The sequence below is a fragment of the Penicillium psychrosexuale genome, assembly GCF_028828465.1.
Source record: "Penicillium psychrosexuale strain IBT 29551 chromosome Unknown utg000004l, whole genome shotgun sequence".
Lineage (NCBI taxonomy): Eukaryota > Fungi > Ascomycota > Eurotiomycetes > Eurotiales > Aspergillaceae > Penicillium > Penicillium psychrosexuale.
In genome coordinates this window covers 1088916-1111793 of record NW_026643189.1, presented here as the reverse complement: position 1 = coordinate 1111793, position 22878 = coordinate 1088916, and the positions used below count along the sequence as shown (strand labels likewise).

Genomic DNA, 22878 nt, shown 5'->3' with positions numbered 1-22878 from the left:
GAAAATACCTGGTTTCTGCCGCATTCCTCAGGTAGTATATAGTTCTGCCAGATGTATTTTTACACTTTTGAATTAAGGTTATAGTAGTGACTTACTTTTGTATGGGGTTTACATACAAAGCAGAAGTACCCTTGAGAATTAATAGAGGGGTTAAAGTAAAGCCGGTGAGAAAAGCGGTCAGTGCAACCTTAAAATTAAGGCCGACCCTCTTTTCTCCCCCGCAAAAAGCCCCCCCGCTGCTAAAAACGGCTTTGATACACCCTTCATTGGATGGAGGAAGGCCAGTTTTGCCCTTCGAACAGAGGCCTCTTTAGAACACCTGAAATCGTTAAAGAATAGGTTTTGTTCCTTTTCAATGCAATTATGCCAAAATCCTGTTTGTCGTTTTCCAGTCGTGCCACCACAAATCCGAGACCTGCCGAGGTCCGTCGGTGATGTCGCCGGACTAGGCATATCTCTACTTAAATTAGACTTCCAGTTCCAACGTCATTCAACCTCCTAGCATATTCTGCACAAACTAAAGGAAAGATATACTTCAAAATGCAGGCTGTCGTTTTCAAGGGCCCGTCGAAGGTAGTCATCGAGCAAAAGCCCATCCCCAAGATCCAAGATCCAACAGATGTCATCCTGAAGGTGCGATACACTGCGCTATGTGGCAGGTAAGAAACAAAGAACTATATCTAACAGCATACAACCGCTCATATTTGCAAAGTGAACTCCATGTCTTTCGCGGCCACCAAAAGTCCGGAACCGAATTTGTCATGGGCCACGAATTTACTGGTGAGGTTATTGAACTTGGATCGGACATCAAGAACTTCCAAAAGGGAGACCGAGTAGTCTCACCCTTCACCACGAGCTGTGGAAAATGCTTCTACTGTAAGCGTGGCTTCTCCTCTCGGTGTGCTCAATGCCAGCTATTCGGTACTGTTGCACTTGATGGTGGACAGGCCGAGTATGTCCGGATTCCACTAGCCGACTCGACTCTTGTCAAAGTGCCAGCCTCCATCGACGAGAAGAAGTTGGTTCTTATGGCCGATATTTTCCCCACCGGGTACTTTGCCTCTCTGAACGCTTTCTCTGGCCTAACCCCGGAGGAGATTCACGAAAGCACGGTACTCCTCTTTGGCTGTGGTCCTGTCGGTATCTGCGCACTTATTGGTGCTCTCGATTACAAGCCGAAGACTTTGATTGCAATCGATAGTGTACCTTCTAGACTAGCACTTGCACAGAGTCTAGGAGCGGAGCCTTGGAATTTCAAGGAGGACGGAGAAGGGCTGCGTCAAAGGGTAAAGGATCTTACTGATGGCCGTGGAGCGGATATCGTTATCGAAGTCGTCGGACATAGTGACGCTCTCAGGCTGGGCTTTGATTTGTTACGGCCCTGGGGCCGGATATCGAGTGTGGGCGTCCACAACCAGGATATCCCGTGGACTGGAAATGAAGCCTACGCGAAGAACCTCAGTCTACAGATGGGCCGATGCCCTGTTCGGAGTATGTTTGATTCCACATCTTACTTTGGCTATTTTGCTCAACCATGCTAGGTATCTTTGGTCCGGCGCTGGACCTCTTCGAAAAGAAACAGGAGATTCTCAAGTGAGTTTGCCTAACCTACTCTTATTTGCTTCGCGAGGATCTAACATTTCCTAGCTTCATGTGTCATGATATTCGTCCGCTCTCACAGGCCGTCCAGGCGTAAGTTCTTCTTGTTCAGTCCTTGACACCCTATGATTGACCCTTCGGTAGATATGACGATTTCGATAACATGCGGGCCCACAAGGTGATTTTTGAGGCAGATAAGTGAAGATACCTACTCTTCTACTTCATGTCCGTTTGTAGTAGCCCCGTCATATCGGAGAATTCTTTTGGAGAATAACCCGTAACCCAGAAGTTCCATCAGTACTTCTGCCGAGCCTAAATATTTCCGGTTTTTTCGAGATTCGTCTCCTCTTTCGATTGGTCTCCGAACAACGGTCGTCCACCTGGGGTATCAAACTGTAGGTGGTTATACGGAAAAAAAGAGTTGTTAAGCCGAAGAAGCAGAAGCAATCCGTCAATGATATACCTACATGTTTACATGAGATCATCTCCGGAGAAATTGATCTAGAAAGCATAAAGAACCTACCCGTAATTCATGCAAAGCTATGTTCAATATTATGGATAGCTTCCATAGCTCCGAAGGATAATCGTTAAGAGATTTGTCTTCAATTGTAAGGTAGATGGTTTCTGCCTTGGAAACGCCGTGCTAAATGGTGCCATGCTCAATTCCAAACGCCCTGCTTATGCTAGTAGATGCCTCATCATATCAAGGACAAGATTATTTTATTACGCATCAAGCATCATGAGGTCCTCATCAATGTCATCGTCGTATTCGTCCACGACGATCCGGGATGCGGATGGAATTACTCCGTCCATTGGGTGCCCGTTATTCACTTCCTCTCTAGTCATCCGTGCTTCCTCCGTTTTTCTCTTTGCCTCATGGCGCTCGATATCAGCTAAGCCCCAGGTGGAAATTCCTTCTTGATCTTTCTGTTTGAAAGGCTGGGCCATAGTCCGCAGGAAGTTCTTGGCATTTGATACTGCCATATCAGTGCTAAGATTGGTTTCGCTGTCCAACATTGCCTGGTTGATCCACTTGGGGAGTTGGGGACGCTTTCGCTCGAATCGACGATCTGCCAACACCATGACTCCGTAGTCGTCCTTGCCACGCAGGACACGACCCAGACACTGGGCAGCATGTCGAATCGCATCGAAAGATAAGAAGTCGTTCTCGCGAATACGGTAGTTCTCACGCAAGAACTCGAGACGAGCTTTCAGAATTCGAGATTCAGTGTATTGGAAGGGGACACCAATACACAACACTGCACGACCGTAATGGTGATCGAAATCAATACCCTCGGAAACCTTTCCCCGAGCGACACAGAACAAGATCGCGCCGCGTCCATTGCAACACGCTGTTCGGTAGGTCTCAAGGGCGAGTGAAGATTCTTGTGCATCAGGAGTTTCGACGAGAATCAATTTGTAGTTCCAGATTTGATCCAAAATACCCATACCTTGCCACATGCTGATGATTGATTCCATGTAGAGATAAGAGGGGAAGAAGACTACAACGCCGTCAGGTGTGATGCGAGCAAACTCGGTCACTAGACTTCCGTAGTTTCGCACAACACCAGGGTCATTGCGAATTCCAAAGGAAGATGAAACCTGTGCCTGGTCTGAGCCTCGAGTGACAATCATGGGCAAGAAAGATCGTCGAGCGAGTGTCATGCTGTATGATTCTTGTAGAACAGCGGTGAACCCCAGCATCTTCGGATACATTTCCAAAGGCGACAAAGTTCCCGATGTAATGATCACAGAGCTGAAGCGATCGAATACCGGCTTGATAGCAATGGCCGCATCCAAGCATGTGAAATGGAGGATTGGATTTGGTACAGTAGCCGCTTCGGACTCGAAGGGCTCGAGGATAAGAACGAATCCCTTGTCGTAAGTTGCGACCAGTGTTGCAAATGTGGCCACCTCTTGAAGAGGCTGATAATCTTCAATATTGACAAGTTCCAGCGTCCGTACAAGTGACGATAAACGCTCCGCGCAAAACCTTAAAGGCTTGCGTTCAATATAGGTAAGGTCTTTTAGGTGAGTGAGGAAAGAAGGAGGTGTCTCGGATATGGCATGGGTGACTTTCATCCGGGTCTTCAGATACTCGATAAATCTCTTCAAGAAGGAGATGAAATGCTCGGCTCGGCGGATGTTACCAGGAACAGCTTCCTTTAGTAGGTCATCTGGTAAGACAGGATTCGAGATGAATTGATCTTCTTCCCGGGCCTTCTCAGCTTCCTGCAGGCCCTCCACTAATTTTGAATATTCATTCTTGAGCTTTTCCTCATCCGTGCTCTTCATTTCCTCAATCTTGCGTTCCAGGTTGTTGGCACCCCGAGTCGCTTTGCGTAGGGAATCCTCGCTCAGGTCTATACTGAGCGATTCGATACAGACGTTGTCAATGTTGTGCGCTTCGTCAAAGACCACGATGCAATCTTTCGAGAGCTCTTTGGATACTCGTTCCGCGATTTTCGGATCGAGAAGATAGTGATAGGAATAGATAATAATATTGCACCACGGCATCTGGTAGAGCTTGTCAGAAATGGGACACTTTTGGTGGAATACGCGCTCGATATCTTACCATACGCCGGGCGGAAAAGTAGGGACATTGTTTGTGCTCTTCACCGTATCTCGCCAGTCCATCCAATGTGAAAACACCCGGGGGGACGAGGTTATGTGGTTCGAGTAAGTAAAGGTTCTAGGCCTGTTAGCTCGTTCAATGTTGTACTGCAAATAACAAAGTCCTACCTCATGGTATACGCAAAGCTCAACATCTTCACCACGCTCCTTTTTCTCCTTGACAAACCCAGCCGTCAAGCTTCTGCACCTGGCATCAACCACGGTACCGCTCTTCTCCCTCTTTACGGAAGGGTGCAGACAGAGGTTCTTCCGACTGGTCAGGCCAAGAGCACGAAATTCCTCCTCATGGCCCAGCTCCTTAGCACGATGTTCCATCAAAGCCTTCAACTCCGCCAAAGCTTTCTCGATCTCTGACATGGTTCGGGAGCAGTAGATGAGCTTGCGGTGCTCCGGGTAGTGCTGTTGGTATGCGACAATCAACGACAATAGTGAAACTGTCTTGCCAGTTCCCGAGGGCATTTCCAGCACACAGTGACCCCCTGCATCGAGGGTCTTTTTGAGATCGCACATGTAGGCATATTGTTCGGGGTAGATGCGAGGATAAGGAAACAGCACCGGAAGATCACTGTGACTGGTCAGCTTGGAGACTGGATAGAATCATATATAGGGAACATACTCAATGAAGAACTTCATCTTGGCTGGGCTCCGACGCAAAACGCAAGAGGGCAAAGAATCAGAAGAGAAGAGAGCTCGCGCTCATCTTTCGCGGCTCCGCCTACGCGCTTGTCCTATTCGGGACAGCGATGACACAAACTCACGTGATGGATATCTTGGTCCCGCGGATCTTTTGGAGATCCGATATTGAAGGTACTTGACGCAATGGAAGAGTGATACAGACATTCAAATCACAGTCTGACTCAGAATTCGCAAACAGAGCGCCTTGCTCTCTCCGAAGCCTTTCCAAATCCTCAATTTCGAGGTCCTCCCCCACTAGTTGCTTATCCCGCGGACCTCATACCCCACATGAGCAGAAAGTTCAAATCCCAGGCCTCCAGCAGTCGCGCTGCTGCCAGTGCCTTTGGATCATTTGGGGGATTCTCTGGTGGTCTCCCTGGTGAGGGAAAGGAGGCGTCCGCTCTCACATACATTGCAGTACCGCCAGATCTTTCTCGCATTACGGAGCAGCAACTAGTTATCGCATTCAAGAACTTACTAAAGAAAGATGACATTACACGATTGAAGGCTCTAGAGGAGCTGCGCGACCATATTTCAACACTGAAAGAGAAGATGGGAACTCTAGATGACGGGTTTCTAGATGCATGGGTATGTCTAGATTGCTTCCATCTACAAACACTAAGTAATAACAATGCTTTCTCCCAGGTCAGAATTTATCCCAGACTCTCGATTGATTTATCTCGCCGAGTACGTCAACTTGCCCATCCTATACAAGGAACGATCTCTGGTCTTGTTGGGAAGCGGATCGTGCCCAATTTACCCAAAATCATCGGAGCATGGATCGCTGGAATCTACGACAATGATCGACCAGTCCACCGTGCCGCCCTTGAATCGTTCAGAAAAGTCTTTACAACCGAAGAAAAAAGAAACAACGTGTGGAAGATCTACCAAAGCTCCATTTTGGACTTCGTAGATGATGTCATTCTTCACCAAACAGCCTTGACATTGAGTGATGAAAGGACAGTGAAGAGAGACGACGCCGATGGAAAATATGCCCGTGTTGCGGGAGCTGCGCTTTTGCTTTTCAACCGCGTACTAGGTATGTTAACCGTTTCTACCTTGCAATATTCCCTGTCTAACAATTCAATGTCTCTAGGCAATTCGTCCGATGAAGATTTGCAGAAGAACCTACCAGAAATCGAGAACCTGCTAGCCAGCAAGAATTTGTGGGCTCTCTGTCATCACGATGATCCATATGTTCGCCGATCCATATACATCCTGCTCCGATCTGCGGTTTCTCGAGAGCCTGGATGGATTGACTGGAAGACACTCAGTTCAGCCATCATTGGAAAATCATTGTCTCTACCGCAAATCGGATCGGCTGCTGAATTGTCAGAGTCCCTCCTTTTATTATCTTCGCTGAGACCTCAAATATGGACCGATGACTACACTGGGAAATCATCTGCCTCGAAGCGATTGCGCCAGTACATGCAGAAGGGGTCCCAGGGTGGACATTCTAACTTTTGGTCGAATCTAGACCAATTGCTTCGAATCGTCCCCCAAGAAGTACTAGCAGGTGCCGACAAGGCCACTGCTGACCATGGAATCACTTCTACCAGCGCAATTGCCTTGACTGAGGCTTTGCAAGAAGGTCTCAACTCGAGAGAAGAACCGCGTTCAAACCTTGCCATCGGATGGAAATTCTATACCCATATAGGAGCATGGCTTGCAACGTTGGTCCCCCAGGAGCAAAAATCTGAATTCATCACACAGAGACTGTCTCCCTTGGTGGTGCAGTATGTGCAAATTGACCCGAAGCTGACTCAATGGTCACTTCCGGACGAGTTAGCCGAAGGGATTTGTGTGGATTATGTTCTCACTCTAGCTTCCGCCGAGCAAGCCCGGGAACTGCAATCATTGTGTACATCCCTTTCCGATGGACTGCTAGAAGCTGTGAAGCTATCGTCCCCAGAGCAATCAAAGGACTTCCGTGAATCTCAAGACTCAATATGTGCCCAATCCAAACGCCTCTTGGACTTGGAGTCTGCTGTTCTCTCACGGGTCTTAGATACCGAGGTCGAGCCTCAAGTATCGGAAGTCTTTGAAGGAACAACTACTTCCCTTCTCGAAGGTTGTCTCGAAGTCCTGCGCACTCGTAATGGGAAACCATATGGAGCGGCCGGCACGGTGCTGGAATGTGTTCGCAGCCTGCCATCTGTCGCGAAAAAATCCCGAGACCTTCAAAACTTTGTGCAAAATGATGCACCGGAGCTTTTGCTTTCACCATCTGCCGATCGATTGATCTCAATCATCTTAGAATGTCGGGAGTGGGATGGATTTGCATCCAGTTTCGAGAACGTCGTTGAGCGAGCCTTGGCTCTCGAGCCAGAACAGTCTAATGTACATGTACTTCAAAGCTTACTTTCTTCTCTCGATTTCAATGATGTTGAGCACAAAGACAAGCTCAACTCACTTGTTGTGCGGGCTCTTGGCAAAGCTTGCCAAGGAAGCCATGCTCATTGGCCTATCATCACTGCAGTTCTTCAAAACAAAACATCACATGGCGAATTGATGGATCAGATATTCTTATCTTTGATCGAGGCATTATCTTCAGACGATAAAGTGTTTGATGCCTTGCATGGGCTCTCTCATATTGGGAAGTCTGCACCATCTTCCTTTCGGGAGTTCCAAAATGGGGCTCATGGGTCAAAGTTAGCAGGAAAGCTACTTTTCCTCACAGAGTCACCATCTGAAGAGGTAGCAAGCTTGGCGGAAGCGTTGCTGAAATCATTGAAGGAATCTGGTATTGGTGATACGAGTGCCAAGTCGGGCATCGAAATTCTCCAACATGGATTCAGTCATGTGGATGAAGAATCATTATCGTGGGTGCTTCATTGCTACTATATTCCGCAGGACATTGTGCTAACTTTGGTTTAGGATTGAATCACTTCTTGCTATCGCAAATGAACTGCTGCCAGGTCTTACGGCCACTGGTAGCGTGAAGGATATTCTGCCCTCCCGTCATTCATGGGAGGAATCCCTGACCCCCTTTCTCCAACTTCCACCTCGCCCTTCCACTGCTATAACCAGTCCACTAGGAGGCGTTGTTCACTTGATCCAGCGAGAGCTATCTGACTCCTTCAAGGCTTTATGGCCAACCATTCCTCGCGATTCAGACCATCGCTCTTCTGCGTTCCGCCTGGCAATCTACACCATCAGCCTTCTCTCTACTTCTGAGCTATGGAAACATTTGGACCAAGGGGACCTAGAGACTTTGTTCCATTTCTTGCCATTGGCAATTCAACTAATAGATGACGATTTGAGCATTGAGAATTGCAACGGCATCTCAGGTCTCGAGCTGGCTGATCAGCGCGAAGAATACATGGAGATTGTTTTTGCTGGCCGAAAGGTGCTCGGTAACTGGACTCGTGACAATGAGCCAGTCAGCTTCGCACCTGAGAAGACCGTTTCCTCCTCGCTTGCCGAGTTCTGGGAAATCAGACTAGAGGAACTAAAGGGTACATCTCCCTTCGACTATAGGGTCGGCGAAGCCTTCGTTAAGATAATGACTGTTGCGGATTCATTGCAAAATTCAAAATCTTCAGAGGACGTCGCGAAGATCTGCAGGGAGGCCCGAACAGCAAACCTCATCCGCTCGGCATCGTGGTTTGCAGTGTTGCGAAGCTCCATACTTTCAAATCCCATCGGAAACAGAATCTGCAATGAGCTAGTTGCCGATTCCACTGGACTCAAGCCCCAGGATGTTTCCCAAGTTGGTAAGTGTCTGATAACACATTAGCAAATATAGCACCGTTACTAACTTTGCGCAGGATTGCGGAAGCTGGTTCTGTTAAACATTCTATTGTCTGGGGAAGAAGATGTTGTCTCCACCATTCCGACACAAAGATTGGTTTTCCTTACCAAGAACTTGATTGAATGTCTGCAATCTGACTCAATGTCTCTTGGTTTGAAATCCGAAGTCATCAAAACCTTGTCCCTTGTCCTTCCAGCTCTCGGGGAAATTTATGGATCTCATTGGGAAGAAACCATGGGCATTCTAAATTCTGTCTTGCGTGGAACCAACGGAGGTGAAGAGGGTCTGCCATTACTGGTGTCATCTTTCAGACTCTTCGCACGATTGAAGTCTATCTCGGAAAGTGACAGCAATGACGATGTCCAAGATGCTTGGTCAGACAGAAAGGCCGGTCTTTTCAATGCCCTGGCCTCCACCATTGACACATTTGGTAAGCGCTCCAGGTTTCTCTCATCACTGATATGTCTAACGAAATATAGATTCTTCGACCACATTCCATCAATCCCGGGATGTTGCTGTTGACTTATTACGGCGCCTGATTAACACTATCCCCGTTGACAACTTGGAGGATGTCAGTGAAACATTCCATCTTCTAACTGCACACAGCCGAGCAGTTCAGCGAACTGCTTACACAATTCTCCATCACTATATCCCCCATGTGCAGGAGAAGGTATCTTTTGATGTTGCCTTATCAAAGACTGCAGTCAGTCTTCCTGATGAGCTCGTGTCTTTATTGCTTGCGCCGCCGACAATGCAAATGGTCTCTGCTGCCTACGGAGATGACAAGATGTGGACCAGTATGCGGGCGTACCTTCTCAGCTGGAAGGTGGTATTTGACCACTTCTCAAATGCTGTAAGTTTTGACTCTTCCACGATAAATTGTAAAACAAACTTGTTAACAATCCGATCAGTCGCTCCCTGTGCAAGAATACTACACGGCAAGCATCAGAGAGAACAATATCCTCATCCCACTGCTGGAATTCACGTTTGATTTCCTTCAGAAATCGCACGGAAAGATGATCGATGCATCCAAACTTGATATTCGATCATTTGAGCCAGATGAGTCCGAGAGTGCTGAAAAGGAGACACAATGGCTCCTGGTACATCTGTACTATCTTTGCCTGAGATACACTGCCAACATGACCAAGAATTGGTGGATTGATACCAAGAAACGTACCAAGGGTCCGGTGGAAGCCTGGTCGGAAAAATACGTGAGTTATTTTTGATGTTGGGCCCTTCTAAACGAGTAACTATAACTAATACCGTGCCCAGATCTCCCCCCTTGTCGTCGAAGATGCACTCAAAAGCGTGGCCGATTGGATTGCCACCCAGGATGCAGACGAAGAACGCGCATTGGAGGTGAAGATTTCCTCGAAGACCGGTGAAATCATTGCCAGCATTCCAGTCGATGAGGAGTCGCCTCCAGTTGCTATTTCTATAACTCTCCCACCCGCGTATCCGCTTCAACCCGCGTTGGTTGTCGGTCGCAGTCGCGTGCTTGTGGATGAGAAGAAATGGAAGAGCTGGCTGCTGACGATCCAGGGAGTTATTATGTTTGCCAATGGCAATCTGGTCGACGGACTGCTGGCCTTCCGACGAAACGTCCAAGGTGCTCTGAAGGGCCAGAGCGAGTGTGCTATCTGTTACTCTGTCATCTCAACAGATATGCAGACACCGAACAAGCGGTGTGCCACTTGCAAGAACACCTTCCACTCAGTCTGTCTGTTCCGCTGGTTCAAGAGCAGCAACCAGAGCACTTGTCCTCTCTGCCGAAACAACTTTGTTTATGTTTAGATACTTTGTTTAAGTTCACTTGTACATAAAAAAGAGACATGACATGACAAAGATAGACTACGGCCCTCAGATTCACTCCGATAGCCGTGAGAGAAGTATCCTGTGATCCTACTTTTAGTATTTCAGATTTTGTCAGGAATAAAGGACCACCTAGATATGAACCTTTATACCCTGCATACTGGACCCTATAGCTGAGACCAATGAAACAAGTAAGTCTCGAGCCATACCCGATTGGGAAGTTGAACTGACTATCTTCGATGTCAATGCCGCAGGTCTCTATATCTGCCTATACCCCTGGGAATGAATATAGCCCTTTTTGCCGAAATATATGTGAAGAATTATAGCTCGTTCCAAACCAGTTAGAGCGAGGATCCCTGTTGCATACCCCAGAAAGATCTGGCGATTTATTGCCTGAAATAACGCGGAGAACTGGCTTAAGTATATGCAGGCGGGTCACATTTACAACATCATATCCAATGATCGGTCATGCTTAAGCCTATACACCGGTTGATTCAGCCTAATTGTGTAGATCCTGTTCCATTCTGAACCTGGCGATACTGCCACAATGCAGATGAGGTTTCATACTCAAACAACCATTAGGCAAAAAGCCCCGCTCGGTCCAAAGGGACATATTAATTTCTTGATGACCTGCTACACGGCAAAATACAATGATATCCCGGTTTCTGTTGCCAAGGGGACAACATTCGAGATCTATATAAAGCAACCGTGGTCTCCGGAGTTCGAATATTAAACCCACTTGCAAACCCAAGCATATTCAAGGTAACAAATCGCTTATTCTAATTTTCTGATTGATATCCATTGACAACATGATTCCCAAAATCTTGGCATTCTCCCTCCTCGCCGGCGGCGCCCTCGCTGTCCCGCTCGATGTTGAAATTGAGAAACGTATCTCCTGCCCGGGTGTCCACATCTTTGGTGCACGCGAGACCACCGTATCTCCCGGATATGGCTCGTCCATCACGGTTGTCAATGGCCTTCTCAATGCCTATCCAGGCTCTACGGCCGAGGCCATCAGCTACCCTGCATGCGGTGGACAATCATCCTGCGGCAGCGTGAGCTACTCCAACTCAGTTGCCCAGGGAATTGCAGCCGTTGCCTCGGCTGTGAACTCCTATAACACACAATGTCCATCGACCAAGCTTGTTCTGGTCGGATATTCCCAGGTGGGCTAGATTTCCTCGGCTATTCAAAACGAAAGACCAACTACTTACGATGCTTCAGGGTGGTGAAATCATGGACGCAGCCTTGTGCGGCGGCGGCGTCCCCAACCAAGGCTACACCAACACCGCGGTCCAGCTGTCAACGTCCGCTGTGGGCATGGTCAAGGCAGCCATATTCATGGGTGACCCGCTGTATGTGGCAGGGTTGTCGTATGATGTTGGAACTTGTGCTGCTGGAGGTGTATGGACTGCCCTATATTCCCCCTGAACTTGGGAACCTTGCATCTAACGCTGACATATAGTTTGACGCACGTCCTTCTGGCTTCTTTTGCCCGTCGGCTAGTAAGATTCAATCATACTGCGACTCCACGGACCCGTATTGCTGCAACGGGAGTAACGCCGCGACCCACCAGGGTTACGGAGCTGAGTATGGCGCACAGGCTATTGCCTTTGTCAAGAGTAAGTTGGCATAGGTAGATTTAGGGGCAGCCCTACCAGGGATATCGTGCTTGGGGGAGTTGAAAAGGCGTAGCCCTGTATTAACTCGGTGGTATTGGCAGTAGGGAGCAGTTTTACTAAATGTTGGACCGAGATATTCAATGTCATAACATCATTTGTGCAATTTTCATTGCTGTAAGAATTCACCCTCGGTTGAATCTTACAACTTTCCACCTGGGCGGGTTGTAGTCATCGACCGAGTCGATCAAACAAGACGTAAGGGCGAGGATGTGATAGAATAATTTGACGAAGATATATAATTCTGAAACTGGCTTGGGAATATTAATGTTGGGAGGGAGAAATCGGGCATGAAGTTAAGAGGCGACATCCACGCCCGGATAGCTACCCCACCACGAAAGCTCAAGCTCCAAGCTCCAAGCTTCCTCCATTCCACATGGCCTCCCATATTCCCAACCTAAACACTCTACGACGAGGCCGAGGCCGAGGCCGAGGCACAAGTCGCACAGAAGAAGCTGGACTCCCTTCTGGAAAAGACCGCATCGTTCAAGGCACAGACAATGACGCAAGCGTGTCCCGCCTCAGCGCCGTCGAGCTAGGATACCTAGAGGATGTGTACGCGGCAGCTTTAACACCTGCGGGGTCAGCGACGCGTAGATTGCCAATCATCAACAGAGGTGAACCCGATCTCTCAAACTACGCTATTCCCGAAGACAAGAGAGCATACGGCTGACCCGGACACGTCCCCGCGCACTAGGAACCTACGCCCGCACAACAGCTATCGACCAGCTCGTGGCGCGCTTCCTCGGCCCGTTCTCACCGGGAAATACACACAAGAAACAGATCATATCTCTAGGTGCCGGGTCCGACACGCGCGTCTTCCGGCTCCTCTCGTCGCGCCAAACCCCGGACTTCGTTTACCACGAGCTCGATTTCGCCGTCAACACAGCGGAGAAGATCCGCGCGATTAGATCGGCGCCTTTACTACAGAGGGCGCTTGGGATTGACTCGTCGCAGGCTTCATCGGAAAAGGATACTCGAGTTACTGTGTCGGAGGCGGGGGACGCGCTCCATTCGCCCTCGTACCATGTCCACCCGGTTGATCTGCGGTCGCTGTCGACATGCAGTGACCCTGCTGGAGCCCTGCCAGGCGTGGAAACGGAATTGCCGACTTTGCTGATCTCCGAGTGCTGTTTGGTCTACCTATCGCCCACTGAAGCGGAGCAGGTAGTTGCGTTCTTTACGCAACGCCTTTTTGGGCAGCCACTATCTGGGCCTGGAGACATCTTGCAGGAGGCGCGGGTAAATGTTGCTCCGCTTGGGTTGATCCTTTATGAGCCTATTCGGCCCAATGATGCCTTTGGTCGTACGATGGTGTCGAACCTTGCGGCGCGGGGCATCCAGCTCAAGACTCTCGCTAGGTATGCATCGCTTGAGGCGCAGCGAGACCGCTTCCAAGATCAGGGCTTTGGGGATGGCCAGGCTGCGGCTGATATTGAGTTTATTTGGAAGCGGTGGGTCAACGAGGATGAGAAGGAAAGAGTTGCTGGGCTAGAGATGCTGGATGAAATGGAGGAGTGGCAATTACTTGCACGGCATTATTGCATTGCTTGGGGATGGAGAGACCGTGATGATGTCTTGGCTTTTGCTGGGTGGAAGGACCTACAGGCTCAGCAAGGCGAATAGCTTCATTTGTGAATTTTTGATGTCTGATGATACAGCTCTATAACGAAAGGTCATGATGCATGTCTGAAAATACAAACCAAAATAACTTCAGGCCAAGAAGCCCTGTCCAACACGATGCAGTATCTACAGATCAAATTACATTTTCGATCTTGCATACCTTCTCTCTAGTCTAACTGTAGGTACACACCTAAAAGAAATAAGATTATTGTGGGGGTGGGGGTCATGGTGGGTCAGAAGTGTGAATAGCCTCAAATGATCCCCAACGAGGAAAGAAAAACTACTAGGCGAACTACTAGTTACTCTTCTCTTCTTAGCTGTATGTTGTAGTCCTCCCCTTTTTTATTTGGGCTGTCGCCTCTTTAATGAGGGCGCTCGGGTTTCAGTTGCATTGCAAGATTCTTGTAGGCAAGATTTAACTACAGCGATGGGATTATACACAAGGGGGAAGCCTGGATTGTATTCAAAGGTGATTGAGCAGTTACCTGCTAAACTCTTTCATTTATTTGGATTGTCGCAATAGCTGAGGCATTGTTGAACCTGTTTTTTCTTCTTTTTTTCGAAGCACAAAAGCCACATAATGGTAGCATCCAAATTCATTGGAAAGTAGTATAACTAAAGATCCCTCAAAAATCAGCACAAAAGACACCAAAAAAGAACAACGGTGTGGCCGTGTCAATGCGATCTGTCATATATTGTCAGATGCACTAGGGCCCCGCGAAATCCAAGTAATAGGCCGAGTGGACACTCACCATGCGAGGAACATCAACAGTCCTTGCAGCAAACTCAAAAAAGACATCCTGTTTATCATGCGTAACGCAATGCCGTTCTTGATTTTCACTCTTAGCATTCGTTGCAATAGGAGATGATTGTAGCCGCCGCAAGGATCGCCATAGCTTAGGGCTAGGTACTAAGCTGTCCAACATATATTTCACAAATCACAGTTCGAAGAAGTATAATGAAGAGTCCCTCGGTCTTTGTCCTTGACAACATAGCCCTGGAAGACTTATACAATCCGATATAATTGGCCCAAGTCATCGAAGATATCGACATACGCCTGCATCACGTACTAATCAGGTCCATGCTTCTTGCATTGAGATTCCGGATTGCGTCCTCACAATGCACACTTTCCAATTTGCAACTCTGGTGTATCTTGGACATAGCATCTCATGGAGCTCTTGATTAAAGTGATCTTAGCGGTGATCTTGTTGATTGCTTGCTATGCCATGAAAACCCCCATACTCTCCTAGGCCAAGCTTTAACTAAACCACAGAGCGACACATTGGCAGCCGGGACAAACGCTCTAAGGATTCGAATTTCTTGGCCATGTGATTCCATGCCTATCAAAGAGAAGAGAGAGCCCACTTGTAGTGATCAACAGGTTTAAAACGGTGTAGTATGGTGGGTTTGATTGGGATTGACGGGTACTAGGCTAAATGAGCAATATTTCCCATTTGGGAAAATTAACTCATTCATGGGCTTAGGTGGACATTTCTTCTTTTCGTGCAGAACGTATGATGTACTCGGTAAAGTCTGAGTTCACTTAATTTGGGTTTTTCTCATGCCACATTTATTAGTTGGTTAGTTAGTTACCCAGGTATGTTGTAGATATTGAGGTGTCATGTGACAAGATTTCTCAGGTAAAGGTTCGCCTTTTCCTCCTTTTCTTCACCTCTTCATTTAAACACTTATCTTTCGCTTTTATTTTGCCGTTGAAAGAGTTCGAGAGACAACTCCACAAAATGCATATCTCTTAGCTTATTGGCCCTTCTCCCTGCCAAGCAGGAACCATCGGGGTAATGGCGTTCATCATTGGCTGCAGGCTATCATTGCCCCTGACACTAAGTGTCTAGTGGCTGTCCACTAGTGGAGTCTGCTTCAGGGGCACAGCATTTTGGGGGTCCAAGGCTGCGCCCATATTTCCAGTTTAGGGCGCAATTATGGGAATTATGGTCAATCACGGACGAGCCGCCCATGAAAGTCGGGGCTGCTCTGCTCTGCACCGGAATTGCGCGCACATCATCCCAGATCTAACGCCTTATTAGGTTAGCACACTCGTGGACCTGAGCCGGGACTCCCTAGAGGCCGTGTCCCTTTTCTTGGTGCATTTCCCCGTCTGTTTCCCTTCGCTCGTCTTGACCTTCATTATCTGTGAGCACTGTGTCTGTCCTTGGCCATCGGCCGTATCTTTTTGTCACTCGTTTGACTTAGCCATTCGCTTCATACATACATTCGTTTATATTATCAATTTGCCGAGTCTTTTCTCCCGACGCAATGAAGTTCCAGATCACATCCTTCCGCGCAGCGGCGCTTGTCGCCCTCATTGCGAGCGCTGAAGCCGCCAAACATAGCCATGGCCACAGCCATAACCACGAGACTCGTGATGTTGTTTTGGAAAAGAGGAGTGGACAGTGCGAGTTCCCCTCCGATGCTGGCCTGGTTGAGATCACCCCACAAGAGCAAAACGCCGGTTGGGCTATGAGCCCCGATGAGCCCTGCAAGCCTGGCAACTACTGCCCTTATGCTTGCCCCCCGGTCAGGTGTCTATGCAGTGGGATCCTGATGCGACGTCCTACTCGTACCCCATGTCCATGAGGGGTGGTCTGTACTGTGACGAGGATGGCAAAATCCAGAAACCCTTCCCCAACCGCGACTACTGTGAGTCGGCCACTGGTGTTCTCAAGGCCCACAACAAGGCTGGAAAGTCTGTCTCTTTCTGCCAGACTGTGTTGCCCGGAAATGAGGCTATGCTTATCCCCACCATGGTTGATGAGCTGGCCGACCTGGCTGTGCCGGGCATGTCCTACTGGTGCTCCACTGCTGCCCAGTACTACATTAACGCCCCTGGTGTCACCGCGGAGGAAGGATGTGTCTGGGGTACCTCCGAGAACCCCGTCGGTAACTGGTCCCCGTATACCGCAGGCGCCAACACCGACGAGAATGGTAACACCTTCCTGAAGATCGGTTGGAACCCCATCTACTTGGAACCCACCACGCCTTTCCGCAATGTCAAGCCTGAATTCGGTATCGAGATTGAGTGTGAGGGTGATGGCTGCAACGGCCTGCCCTGCAAGATCGACCCTGCTGTCAACAACGTCAACGAGATGATCGGCCAGCCCTTCACTGGCGCTGGCGGCGCCACCGGTTGCGTCGTGACCATCCCTAAGGGTGAGACTGCACACATTATCGTCTTCGAGAAGGAGGGTAACGGCAGCACCTCGTCTGAGACCATCGAGGTTTCCACCAGCACTGCTGCCTCCACTAGCAGCTCCAGCATCAGCACCTCAACTCCCACTCCTACTCCGACCAGCACCAGCACTAGCACCACCGAGACTCCCACACCCACATCCACACCCACCTCTACCTCCACCTCTACTCCCTCGTCGACTTCGACCTCGACTCCCACTTCGACCTCTAGCTCCACCTCTATTGCTAGCTCCACCTCTACTACTAGCTCCACCTCTACTACCATCTCCACCTCTACTACTAGCTCCACCTCCACTGCTATCTCCACCTCCACTGCTAGCTCCAGCTCCACCACAACTCCTATCATGAGCGCCACTAGCCCCAGCGCGCGCCTACCCAACTCGAGCCTGACACTAAGCTATACGTACCAGCCGCACGTTCTGACTGGTTCTGCTGATATCAAAGCGGCCTCCATGACGTCCGCTGCCGCCGCCGCTGCGTCCCCATCCTCCGCCACTGGCGGTGCTACCAGCGCCACTGCGTCCATGCTGACCCTGGCATTCGGTGCGCTTGCAGCCATGGTCGTGAACTTCTAAATCAGCACTGACTGATTCGTCTATATTGAGAGTACAATATTGCATATATGTACGGGTGTGTACAAACACCGCCTTGGGGCATTCTTCTGCACTATATCTGCCTGCGGTAAACCCGTGGGCATCTATTGTTCGATTCTTTCACATTTTAATTCTTCTTCTACATAATCCCCATTTTTACGATTCTTGTCATCCCTTGGATGCCCTTTCTTGACGACGCTCAACGTTGGACTTTTTTTCTTACTCTGCTTCATGACTTTTATATCCCTTTGCTCCACGGCATTGCTTTTCTTTTTCAGCTTGTTGAATATTTACTCTTATTGCTTCTGGTATGCAGGGGGTTTGTTTTGTTCACATGTGACAGCTGATTGAAGCTGAAACCAACCAGGTCTTTTTGATTGCACATTGAAAGACAGTGTTCATTTTCTTTATTCGTCAACACTTACCACTAGGGTAAAGATCTCAGAAAGATCTTTGCTGATTATACAGAGCGCTCTCTCATCGTTCGTCCTCGCTTTGATTCTTCGGGTCAAGCATCACACTGTCCTTGGAATACTTGGTTAATTGAATATACACAAACATTGAGACTGTCTTTGTTCCGATATATATAGCGCGTGCATACATCATAATTGCTAGCTGCTTACATATAATATCCATCGAACCAAACCGCCCATACCTAACTAGAGGCCCTTCCTTATGTAGACATCCCCACCCCAAACGCCAGACCCAAGCAATTCAAGCATCCAATTCCCCGACAGGAACAATCATATCAGGTCTCCTCGCCTCAACAGCCAGCATGTTCATAGTCCGCTGCCTGGTCTCGCGCATGTATTTCCGTTGCTCGTAGCCCACGTCCTTGAACGTGCCTGAATCGTCAAGGCCATAGTACATGGAGTATATACTGAACCCGATGACTCCTCCTACAATGCAGCCGGCGAGGATGAGGAAGATGTAGAGGGGGTATTTGTCGGGGTTGCTCATGCTGCTACGCTTGAGCAAGCTTGTAGCGCTATCGATTGTGGATGTTTGTGTCATTGTTGCCTCTATCGTGGGTGTGATGGTAGGCATTGTGGTTTGAGGAGGCTGCAGAGAATAAAGTGTCTTGTTAGCTATTGGACATAAGGGGCATAATATGGGGTAGATAGATGCATACTGTAGTCAAAGAAGGTGGAAGGTGTCAATGTCAGATTCTTCGTGTTGGTCGATTCGAAGTACCTCTTGTGGGATGAGATAGGAAACAGTAGACTACATTTAGTGGGCAAACTCTGCCAGCTATATAAGTAAGCATACTGCACGCTAAAACCTCACACCTACGGCTAAGCAATGCTGAAACGCGAAGGGATTGCTAAAATCGACCATACAGTTGTGATATTCTTCCTAAATAGGTATAGCGGCGACAGACTCCCACGCCAATGATGTCAGGAACCGAGCGGGCCAATCAGCGTGGCTGAATGGCTGGTGGATCGACCAATCAAAAGACTAAATGTTCTAAATATACTCCGTACGGCCCTAGGAATTTTGACCGGAGAACTTTCATGGACGGACCTCAATTCTCTAGGGCTAATTTGCTATAGTGGCTTGCTCTCGCTTTTTTTGGGTCCGATTTCGCTTGTGCGGTGCTTGATTGGCTCGACGGTGCCTGGTGTCTCTCTCTGCGCGCCGTCGGACCCGCATTGGTTGCAGCAATTCGAGGAATGAGAGGACGGGGGTTGCTGCAAGTCTGTTTGCTTAGGTCTTACATGTCTCAGATGGCTCGGTCTATCCGTTGCTAATCTTGTTAAGCCCCACTGTCTTTGGGACGTCGCGGTGTGGTGTGAATACTCTGGGAGTCTTGCGACATATTGCTTCGAATTAGCAGAATTGGATTCACCGGTCTATTACCATATGGTTCAATATAGTCTTTGAAGGGGTTTGGATTATCAATTAGAGGGGACACCCATAGCGGGGTGATATTATATACACCGGTTAAATTGTGGAAGAGAAAGCAAATATCCATATAGGCACAATATGAAGGAATAGCCACTTATGAGGGATGACTAGCCTCTCAGTGGGTCTAGGTACTTTATATAGATCTCTAATATCCTCTTGACGTTTGAGAAATCTCTTTTAGCTCTTTTTCTGTGCTGTTTCTGATATTTTTCTCTGTCTTCTAAAAGAGCAGGAATGACAGACATAGATTATGCGCTGAATTCATGAACTTGATACATTAAAAGACCCATGTTCAAACCCATTGTCGTGCTGGCGAAGAATTGCCGTCGACAGGTATGTGGTTGGATGGATCCATGGATAGCCGGTCCACGGGTCCGCTCAGTCAGCAAGTCTTATCTCCAGGGCTTCATATCTCCCGACTCGAGTATCTGATACCCTTCTTCCCCACATTGCACATTCCCTATGCCATATCCATGTTGGACATGTCGCAACCGCCGCATTCAATGCGACCAGTCTGGAACACCATGCACCAAGTGCGAAAGAGCCGACCTGGAGTGCTTCGATAAGAGACCTCTGAGGTGGGTCAAGGGCGTTGCGATTCGCGGAAAGATGCAAGGCCATTCGTACGAGAGTATATCAGATGGATCAGATGGATCTCCTGTGCAAACTCCTAGAACTATCGATTCCGCGCTATCGACACCGAATACATCGCCCGGCCCGCTGGTCCAAGGTAGTATGCTGCCGGCTGCCTTGCAAGATCCGCATATGTCAAGCCTGGATCAAACTTCGAAATATTATATAGACTACTGTAAGATCTGCATGCAAACCGCTAACACTAGGATACTAATAGCTGACATCGCATTCAGATAACAGACACATATGCAAATTGTTCATTGTATACGACAGCGCCAGGAATCCATTCCGGAGCTTGCTCTCCTTTGGATTGAACGACCCGGTCTTACAGAAGGGCATACTTGCTCTCGCGGCGCGGCACCATGCTAATACAGGCCAGTCGTTCCATCAAGATCAACCTCCGACATCTCCTGGCCTCATTAATGCCAATCGCGATGCGCTACTTTTCAAACACCAAGCCATGGAAGCTCTCTCCCAGGTACTTGGTGACGGAACAATAGGAAAAGGCGACACAACCGTTGCTAGCATATTTCTTTTTATTTTCCTGGATCTCCTCGAATCTGGGAGTGAAGGTTGGAATTTCCATCTTGAGGGTGCTAAGAGTTTGATTACATCCTACCAGCCGCTACTGGAGTGGCAAGCTGGGGTCAATGATGGACCTGGCCAGACGATACAGGAGATTCGGGGGTTTATCTCCAATCAGATTCATTTGTGAGTTAGACTAAGCCTAGTGGTATACAGCCATGCGAGAGACTGACTGATTACAAAATAGAATCGAGACGCTCGGGGCAACATTTTTACGACCGAAACTACTGTCAGAATTCATATTTAACGGCCAAGCAGAAAGGCAATCCCAGGAAAAAATCGAGCAATCTTTCCTTGGATGTCCAGAGTTCCTGTTGTCGGCGATACAATATCTCTCCAAAGAAAGGGACGCCATCGCAGAACAGCTACCGGACGGTGCCGCTCTCCAAACACATATCCAAGACACCACCGCGATGCTGGACCTCATCCAAAACTTTGACAGTTACGCTTGGGCTTCGAGTCTGCGACAGTCTGCCCCAGAAAGAATCAATTATCTCTGCACATTATCGCAGGCTTTCAAAACCGGGGCTTTGCTATATGGGAGACGCATTCTGGATGTACTGACGGAAACCATCACAGTGCAGGACGATTTAGTCTTTGAGCTGTTGGGTCTGATTGATATTTTGAAAGATGACGAGGCGCTTTTCAAATGTATTCTGTGGGCTATCTTCGTGGCGGGCTTGGAGTGTCGGTCTCGCGCCCAGAAAGATTTCTTGGTTGAATCGTTAGAGAAGTTTTGGACTGCTACGAGATGTTTGAATGTTGTCAATGCAGCGAAGATTATGAAAGATTATTGGGACCAGGAAGAAGGCTTGGAGATATCGTCGCGGTGGATATTTGATATTGGTCGTTTGGGTCGTGACTGTCTTCTGATATAATATACTAAACATTGAATATAATCTAAATCGCTCATACAATCTAGATATCTAAGAGGTGTAGGAGAATGATGCTGTTCCCACGACAGATATTCTATACCGTTCCCTATTCTGTTCAGGGCTGCTTCTGATACGATGACAAATCCGCTGCGCCACAGGGACTTTTTGAATGAAACCATTCAACCCCCATTCTCAACGTTGTAGGATAGTTGGAGGAAAACTTCAAATGAACAACCATCTACTTCCCTTCCCATACAATTTATCACGACCGCCAACATGGCCGGAGCGGGTAGTACAGCCCCTCTGGGATATCTTATTGGGAGGACCCACGCAGTCTGCACCACAGAAACCATCGATAACACCAATTCCTCTTCAAAGTAACTCAAGTCACCCTCCAATCCGCATAATATGCATATCAGACACGCACAATGCAACCCCTCCTCTGCCACCCGGAGATATACTAGTTCACGCAGGTGACTTAACGGCCCATGGTACATTTGACGAGGTGCAAGCACAGCTCCACTGGCTGTCTTCTCAGCCACACACCCATAAGATTGTCATCGCGGGAAACCATGACCTTATCCTCGATGAAGCAAGCGAGATGAGGTTTCTTACACGCGATGGAATTAGTGCTGCGAAGCGAAAGGAATTGGATTGGATGGGGATTCATTATTTGCAAGAAGAAGCAGTGACGCTGGAACTACCAGTGCCCGCTGCCGGGGAGCAGCAAGTGCGCCGGGTGAAAATATATGGGTCTCCAATGACGCCGGAGTTTGGCCTTTGGGCCTTTCAGTATCCTTCGATCCGCGACGTGTGGACCGGGCAGATCCCCGATGATACTGATATTCTGGTGGTGCATGGCCCTCCAGCTCTATATGGTGACTGCGATAGCGAGAAGGGACCGGATGGAAAGGTCAAGGTTAAAGGGGATGGGTATCTATTGCGTGAGATACAAAGAGTAAGGCCCAAGATGGTTGTCTGTGGACATATCCATGGGGCATTCGGTGTTGCTGTCATCCAGCATGATGGAATCGAGGACGTTCTAAATGGACTACAGATGCGATGGGAAGGTTATGATATAGTTCGGGCTCTCAAACAGACCCTATGGAGCAAGATCACTATGGGGAGAAACACTGAGCCCCCACAAGAAACACTCATCGTCAATGCCGCCGTTGCACCAAGTGCGTCGAGAAGCGAGGACAAAAGCGCAATTGCTATCGATTTTCACTGAGCGAAATATATATGAGAGTAACAATTCATCGCGTCATAATTCATCGGAAATCATAGGCCAACATGTTTAA

General features: G+C 48.5%; 8 protein-coding genes across 8 annotated transcripts; 6 read left to right on the top strand and 2 right to left on the bottom strand.

Annotated features, from left to right (window-relative positions):
- Window positions 1–540: 540 nt before the first annotated feature.
- N7518_006222 (alcohol dehydrogenase family protein) lies at window positions 541–1801 on the top strand (the record flags this gene model as incomplete). Its single annotated transcript, XM_057187149.1, has 5 exons — window positions 541–659; window positions 713–1491; window positions 1542–1593; window positions 1648–1692; window positions 1744–1801. The coding sequence occupies 5 exons, from the start codon at window positions 541–543 to the stop codon at window positions 1799–1801; spliced, it is 1053 nt and encodes a 350-aa protein (XP_057038852.1).
- Window positions 1802–2322: 521 nt separating this feature from the next.
- N7518_006221 (TFIIH/NER complex ATP-dependent 5'-3' DNA helicase subunit RAD3) lies at window positions 2323–4866 on the bottom strand (the record flags this gene model as incomplete). The annotated part of the gene is made up of 4 exons (XM_057187148.1): window positions 2323–4116; window positions 4175–4291; window positions 4342–4798; window positions 4850–4866. 4 exons carry the CDS (start codon window positions 4864–4866, stop codon window positions 2323–2325), a joined length of 2385 nt encoding a protein of 794 aa, XP_057038851.1.
- Window positions 4867–5196: 330 nt separating this feature from the next.
- Window positions 5197–10456, top strand: N7518_006220 (ubiquitin-protein ligase RKR1; the record flags this gene model as incomplete). The annotated part of the gene is made up of 8 exons (XM_057187147.1): window positions 5197–5496; window positions 5554–5947; window positions 6005–7730; window positions 7786–8624; window positions 8679–9092; window positions 9142–9515; window positions 9574–9873; window positions 9935–10456. 8 exons carry the CDS (start codon window positions 5197–5199, stop codon window positions 10454–10456), a joined length of 4869 nt encoding a protein of 1622 aa, XP_057038850.1.
- Window positions 10457–11283: 827 nt separating this feature from the next.
- On the top strand, window positions 11284–13779 carry ppm1 (protein C-terminal leucine carboxyl O-methyltransferase ppm1; the record flags this gene model as incomplete). Its single annotated transcript, XM_057187146.1, has 5 exons — window positions 11284–11640; window positions 11699–11878; window positions 11940–12096; window positions 12450–12770; window positions 12851–13779. 5 exons carry the CDS (start codon window positions 11284–11286, stop codon window positions 13777–13779), a joined length of 1944 nt encoding a protein of 647 aa, XP_057038849.1.
- Window positions 13780–16050: 2271 nt separating this feature from the next.
- N7518_006218 (CAZyme family GH132) lies at window positions 16051–17558 on the top strand (the record flags this gene model as incomplete). Its single annotated transcript, XM_057187145.1, has 2 exons — window positions 16051–16311; window positions 16410–17558. 2 exons carry the CDS (start codon window positions 16051–16053, stop codon window positions 17556–17558), a joined length of 1410 nt encoding a protein of 469 aa, XP_057038848.1.
- Window positions 17559–18290: 732 nt separating this feature from the next.
- Window positions 18291–18623, bottom strand: N7518_006217 (uncharacterized protein; the record flags this gene model as incomplete). Its single annotated transcript, XM_057187144.1, has 1 exon — window positions 18291–18623. One exon carries the CDS (start codon window positions 18621–18623, stop codon window positions 18291–18293), a length of 333 nt encoding a protein of 110 aa, XP_057038847.1.
- A 1323-nt stretch (window positions 18624–19946) lies between these two features.
- On the top strand, window positions 19947–21580 carry N7518_006216 (Zn(II)2Cys6 transcription factor; the record flags this gene model as incomplete). The annotated part of the gene is made up of 3 exons (XM_057187143.1): window positions 19947–20292; window positions 20351–20828; window positions 20890–21580. 3 exons carry the CDS (start codon window positions 19947–19949, stop codon window positions 21578–21580), a joined length of 1515 nt encoding a protein of 504 aa, XP_057038846.1.
- Window positions 21581–21803: 223 nt separating this feature from the next.
- Window positions 21804–22808, top strand: N7518_006215 (metallophosphatase domain-containing protein; the record flags this gene model as incomplete). The annotated part of the gene is made up of 1 exon (XM_057187142.1): window positions 21804–22808. One exon carries the CDS (start codon window positions 21804–21806, stop codon window positions 22806–22808), a length of 1005 nt encoding a protein of 334 aa, XP_057038845.1.
- Between the last annotated feature and the right edge of the window lie 70 nt (window positions 22809–22878).